Source organism: Callithrix jacchus, chromosome 12 (genome assembly GCF_049354715.1).
Source record: "Callithrix jacchus isolate 240 chromosome 12, calJac240_pri, whole genome shotgun sequence".
Taxonomy (NCBI): domain Eukaryota; kingdom Metazoa; phylum Chordata; class Mammalia; order Primates; family Cebidae; genus Callithrix; species Callithrix jacchus.
In genome coordinates this window covers 50,847,039-50,853,038 of record NC_133513.1, presented here as the reverse complement: position 1 = coordinate 50,853,038, position 6,000 = coordinate 50,847,039, and the positions used below count along the sequence as shown (strand labels likewise).

The 6,000-nt window shown below is 54.0% G+C and overlaps 1 protein-coding gene across 1 annotated transcript in view; it reads right to left on the bottom strand.

Moving 5' to 3' along the window:
* Window positions 1-1,327: 1,327 nt before the first annotated feature.
* ZCCHC24 (zinc finger CCHC-type containing 24) overlaps window positions 1,328-6,000 on the bottom strand; it is a 63,690-nt gene continuing 59,017 nt past the window's right edge. Inside the window, exon 4 of the mRNA XM_035267855.3 lies at window positions 1,328-5,454. Within this exon, the coding sequence (XP_035123746.1) occupies window positions 5,341-5,454 (114 nt within the window). The 3' untranslated portion in view covers window positions 1,328-5,340. The remainder of the gene's footprint in view (window positions 5,455-6,000) is intronic.

The following is a 6,000-nucleotide window of genomic DNA, read 5'->3' as shown; positions in this document are numbered from 1 at the left end:
GGGCTCCTTTGTTCTCCTCTCACACTGGCAGAGGTGGGTCCCCTCTCCCCCGCACTGCTGGGCCCACCTTCATTCAGGCTGACTCTGGCCCTGCCTGCCATTCCACACACTGAGGGCCGGCACCCCGTGGGGAATTCTCTAGATGCCATTCAGCAGGAAGGGGCTTGGTTCTGGGATTTGCTTGGCACCCCAAATAAGACAAGAGGTCTGGCCTTGGTGGTCTCTGCTCCTGCCTGTCTCTTGCCCTCACATCCATGGTCCTTGACCCCAAGGACTGGCATTTGATTTTCTCTGCTCCGTCCAGAGGCCACAGTCAGGAGGCGAGGGCTAGCCCACAATCACGTGCTTCGACTTCCACACTATTCAGAAGTCCAGTTCACTCATTGCCAAAACTTAAAACATGGACAATTTCACGTAACAACTGGGATTTCCGGTTTTCCCCTGCTGCCCCTCCCTCCCTCTGTAGGCAACCTTATTCGTAGATAGCAACAGTTGGCTGGAGCTGAGGACAGAGGGCCCCTCGATGGGACTCCCTGCCCCCCGCCTCCTCCCCTTCATGATGGGTCCCACAGGAACACTAGGGACCTTCTGAAAGCCCAGTGCTTCTCAACTTTGGGTGCAAACAGACTGAACTGGGGGCTTCATAAGCTCAAGGACACCCCGGACCACTTCCTCAGCCTCCCTGGGGTGGGGCCAAGGCACGAGATTCTTAAAGCCCCCCAGGTGACTCAGGTGGGCAGCAAGGTTGAGAACAAGAGCCAGTACTGGGCTTTGCAGGTGGCGGCTGCTGACAGTCTTGCTTTGCTGTGGCTCCTCATGGCCCTCAGCAGAGTCCCACCCCCACCCCCACCCCACTCTGTGACAGCCTAGGCCAGGCTTCGGTCAGAAGAGGGGCCCCTGTGCCGTCTCCCCTGGACCTCTCTGTTTGCCCACTGTGTGATGCTGCGTGTCTGGGGCCCAAATCCTGATCTTGGCCGCGTGTGCCAAGCGGGAGCAGCCAAGGGCTGCAGTCTCTGAGGAAAATTCACTCCTATATATGGTCACCCGGGAGTCCCCCCACTGAGTGAACGTGTGACCTCATCTGCTGACAATCTCTCCCAGTCTGGGGCCAACTTGGAGAGGGCCTTCGCCCTGGAGAGTGTCCAGTTGGGAGCAGAGAGGTTGGGAGAAGGCAAATCCGTGGCATAGAGGCAGGGCAGTGATAAGATGACCCAGACCCAGGAGGGCCAAGGGTAGCCCCAAGTCTCTCCTACGCTTGCCCCATCTCCTGCCTCTGAGAGTCCAGCCTCCCTACATGCTTGTGTGAACAAGGAAACCCGTGAGCCTCTTTTGCTTTTAAAAGTCCTTTTAATACAGCATGAAGGGGCTATGTTTCTATAGGCAAGCGGTATACAGATTCTCCAGGAATAAGGCACACGATGGAATGCCATCCCAAGGGCTGCACGTCGGAGACACTGGAGCCTTCTCCACACGCCCTCCGAGCTGGGCCCATGGGTTCTGTTTGTCTTTTTAGCTGGACTCACACATATGGACAGACGCAGACACAGACAGGGTCACCGCACGGGGGTGGAAGAGGTGGGGCAGTGAGGCTGGCTACAGAAAAGCTATTGCCATGAGCCTGCTGCCAGAGCCCCAGGGGGCTGCTCGGCCACCTCAATGAAGGCTGGAACACCCCCATTTCAAGGTTAGTCGTTGGACTGGGCTACAATGTAGTGAGGTTGGATTCAATATTCATTTAGGGCAGATTCAAGTCTATTAGATGCTGGAGGGCTGGCATAAGGGCTCCGGTTGACATTTCCAAGTTCAAGGAGCATGGGCCGGAGGAGGCGTGGCTCAGATGGCAAAGCTCCCAAGTGGCAGGGCCAGGCTTTGCCCCACTTCTTCTTCCTTCCTGGGGCCCCACTGATCGAGAGCCCTCAAACCAAGCCAAGGGGCTGCTGGACCACAGAGGGGCTAGTGAAAATAAGCCGCTTCTTCCCCTGGACCACTCCCTGCCTCCCTACAAAATTAATAAAACCGTAATAACAAGATAATAATAAGATGCAAGAGAATAGAGTACAATGCTGTTTGTTATCCTCTGCGGAAGAGGCACAAAGGGGTCACTACTCCCGTTCCACTACGTATCTAATTATAGCTTCCCTTTAAAAAGGCAATACTTTCCAAAATACACAGATGTATAAATACAGGACAAGAACATATTAATAAGTCTAAACACTGGAATAATATGCTGGCTACTTAATACTGATATTTTCATCCAGGGAAACAACACAGAATAACAACGATATGGCTTAAAGAATTGCAAAGGTTTTTTTTTCCTCATCAGAATTATGTACCAACTTCATATAATATTCTACGTAGACAATATTTCCTTCTGAATGTAGTTCAGTTGCATATTTTTACAGACCAAAGCATAGTAAAAAACAAACAAAAACCAACCAAAAACCCAGTAACGGGAAACAGAAAAATCTCACCATAAATATTTTCCTTGCAGCTCAAGCAGAAGGTTTGCAAAATACTTCCAGAAATCTTTGATATTCTCCTGCCCTCCTGAAAGTCCTGAAGTTTTGAAAATGCCTCTCTTTTTGTTTGTTTTAATCTCAAAAGTCAAACGATTATATTTTTCTTTTCTTTTTTTTTTTTTTTTTAAAAAGGCCCTCAAATATATACAGACAAAAAATCACTGTCAAAAAGATTTTTTCGGGAAAAGCTACCAAATTCAGTGTTGTGAGAAAAACTGGTAACCATGCAGAAATTTTAACATCTATAAATTTTTTTTCAAAATACACACATAGTATTTTTTAAAAAAAGGAATTCCGTGTCAAGTATAACTCAAAATAAATACAAATTCACAAGTAGAACTATTGAATACTTCATATGGGGTAAACAACATTATCTTCCAACTAGATCGCTAGATCTACCAACTGCAAGCGATTGTCCCTTTTGAACGTACTAAAACCACACTCGTTCCTGTCCCCTGGGCTCCTGGACCTCTGAGCACTTAGTTCTCACAGCATCCAGCCTGCGCAGCAGTGGCTTTGCTGACCACGGAGAGTTCCCAGTTCAGGCAGAACTGAGTCAAGGGAAGTGCGGAAGTGGGGCCTCAACGCGGGAACCCCAGCCCCCAAGGTGGCTGGTTCTGCACAGATGGCAGGGCAGTGGCTACCTGCTGAACAGCTCGCTGGCAAGGTCACCTGGGGTGATAGCCCATCTCCCCTCAGCCCATGCAGGGAAGCCCTGGCCTCCAGTGGTCTGGAGCCTGGGTTCTTTTTAGGGTGTGGGTTCCCCAACCTTAGCAGCACAGCTGGCAGCCCCAGGCAAGGTCCCTCTGTGGGGTGGGTCCCCGGAAGGGTTGGCACAGGCACACCGCCCACCACTGCCAACATTCTCTTTAGCAGTGTGGTAGGATGACCGTTAGTGGCAGCTTCTCCTTAGGGACAGAAGCCTGGGCTGGGGCCAAGCCCAGCTCACCTCAACGCATTGAAGAAGGTGGGGAACAGCGTGCTCGGGAAGTCCTCAGTGGCAGTCCCCAGTGGTGGCAAGGGTGTTCACAGCCTGCTGCCTGGCCTCGACCAAATACATCTTTGTAAGTGCTCAGAGGGTATGGCTCCTCGAATCCACGCAGCAGCTCCCTGGCTGCAAATACACTCACTCCATCTTTTCAACTCACTCCCTGGACCCCTGGCTAACACTTCACTGTAACTCCTCAGTTGTACAAAGCATTTTCATTTGAAAACAAAAGGCAACTGGACACACCAGGTGGGCATCCTTGAGCCATGGTAAACACTGAATTTCAGGCCCATTTCATGGTCTGATTTTTTCTTTTTCCCACAGAGGCATAATGTAGGGGCAAAATCAAGAGACCCAGTTCTGACAGCCGGGAGAAAGGCAGGGGCCGTGACCCTGGAATTGGGATTTCTCTTCGGGCAGAGAGGAGCGCACAATCCCGCCGCCAGCCGGGACAGTGGGCTCCCTGACCAGGGACGTGCCACGAGGACTCTCTGCTCCCTTGGGAGGTAGGAAATTATTGTCCCCATTTTAGAAAGAGGGGTTCTGTGGCTTATGTCAGGGTTCCCCATGGTGGGGGGCTACGAGGCCGAGGTGAGGAGGAGGGGGATCCTCCATGTTTTCAGGGGTAGGGGATGAAAAGCAGGGCTGAGGCTGCCAGGGCCAGCAGGGGAGGACTCAGCATCCCTCGACCTGACTTCCTAAGGCACCAAGTGAAGGGTCTTGGTGCAGGGTACCTGGCACCTGGGCCGTTTCTCCTACCGTTCTGGGTGAAACTCCCCAAATAGGTCTCTCTGCTCCAGGACATGGCACCAGCCAGCCTGAATCCCAGAACAAGAGAGCTGAGTTGGGCCCAGTGCTCTCTAGTGTTAGGCTCTCACTTAACTAATGGGGAAACTGAGGCCCGGAGATGCGAAGTCCTGGCCCAAGGTGACACTGTGTGTCGCAGCAGGGCAAGGACTTGAGCCAAGTTCTCCAGAATGCCAAACCTGTGTCCTTTCTGCTAGAGTGGCTTCCACACTGGGCCCAACTGCCTTGATGTGGACCCCTGGCATGGGTGGGAGGCAGAGGGGAAGGGAAGGGAGTGGGGCTGACAGAACCTAAGGCAGTCTGGTGGGGGTCATGGGGGAGCTGCCCCACATTCCCCAGGAGACATCTGTCCAGCATTCTGTGCCTCCCCTGCACCTAATCCCTCCTATCACGGTCCATAGAGTGGGAGGAGGAGGGGAACACCGAGGTGCAATGCCAGTGATGTCAGAGGGGTCAGGATTTGGGGCTTAATGTGGGCAAGGGACAGAGAGCCCCACTCCCCAGCAGATGCTAGAACACATGTCCCTTTGCCACAATTGCTGACTCAGGAAAGAAACAGATTTCTGAGAGTGGCTTTCCATACAGGGCAGACCGGAGGTTCTGGGTGGGGGCAGGTGGCCTGGCTGGTCTGGGAGAGGTTTGGGATTCACAGTAAATTTAGTGCACTTGTGGCCAATACAAGGCTGCTCACCCCAAAGGGGCTCTCAGAGGAGATCCTGTGGGGACCCCCAGGGCCCTGTGGGCTCCTGGACATGGGTTGGTGCTTGCCTTTGTCCGCTCCACAGAGACCCCAGGCCCACCTGCAAAGAGCCCCAGACCCTCTGCTTTCCCTGGCCCATGGGGGCAGCCATGTCAGTAACACTGTTTGTCAGCACACACAAGATAAGGACACTAAGAGCCCCCGGCCCAGCCCTGCAGGCCTGCAAGGGCACCCCACGCACAGGGCGACACGCAGCAGGGCAGCACAGGGAAGCAGCGTCTCCTCAGGCTGGCAGGGGGTGGCTCTGGGTTTGGGTGGGCAGCTGGTCACTGCACACGACGGCAGTAGTAGCCCAGGACCTTGCACTTCTCGCAGAGGTGCTGCGGGTGCTCCTTGCTCTGGTCAGACACGTCCAGGCCGTCGGGCTTCTCCAGGGGTCTCTGCAGAGAGAAGGAGGAAGGGACCCAGCGGAGTGAGGGGAGAGATAGACAGAAACACAGAAAAGACACACAGGGAGAGAGAGACACAGAGACAGGCAGGTGAGACAGTACAGAGGGAGGGGCCCAGACAGAGGCAGAGATGCACATATGCACAGAGACAGAGACTGACGGACACAGAGAAGGAAAGACACACACCCAATGGGGTCCGGGAAGGGGGCGCCTGTGGTCCCAGGTCATTTTGGCCACGGTATTGGAGCCCTCCTGCCGAGCCCGCGTGCAGGTGTCTGAATCCTGGGGCTCACAGGTGTGGCCCTGGGCTGGGCCAGGGCTGTGGAGGGGTCTTGGACCTGCCATCCTGGGTATCTGCTCTGCCCTGAGTTCTCCCTGAGGAGCTGGGACCTGAGGCTCATGAAAGTCCAGGTTAGAGGCAGGATGTGGGTGCAGCCTGTCCAGATGAGGAAACCTAGGCCCACAGCAGCAGAGGCCCGGACCGACCTCTGACCCAGACTGACATCTCCTGATCCAGCATCTGATGCCTCTTCACTG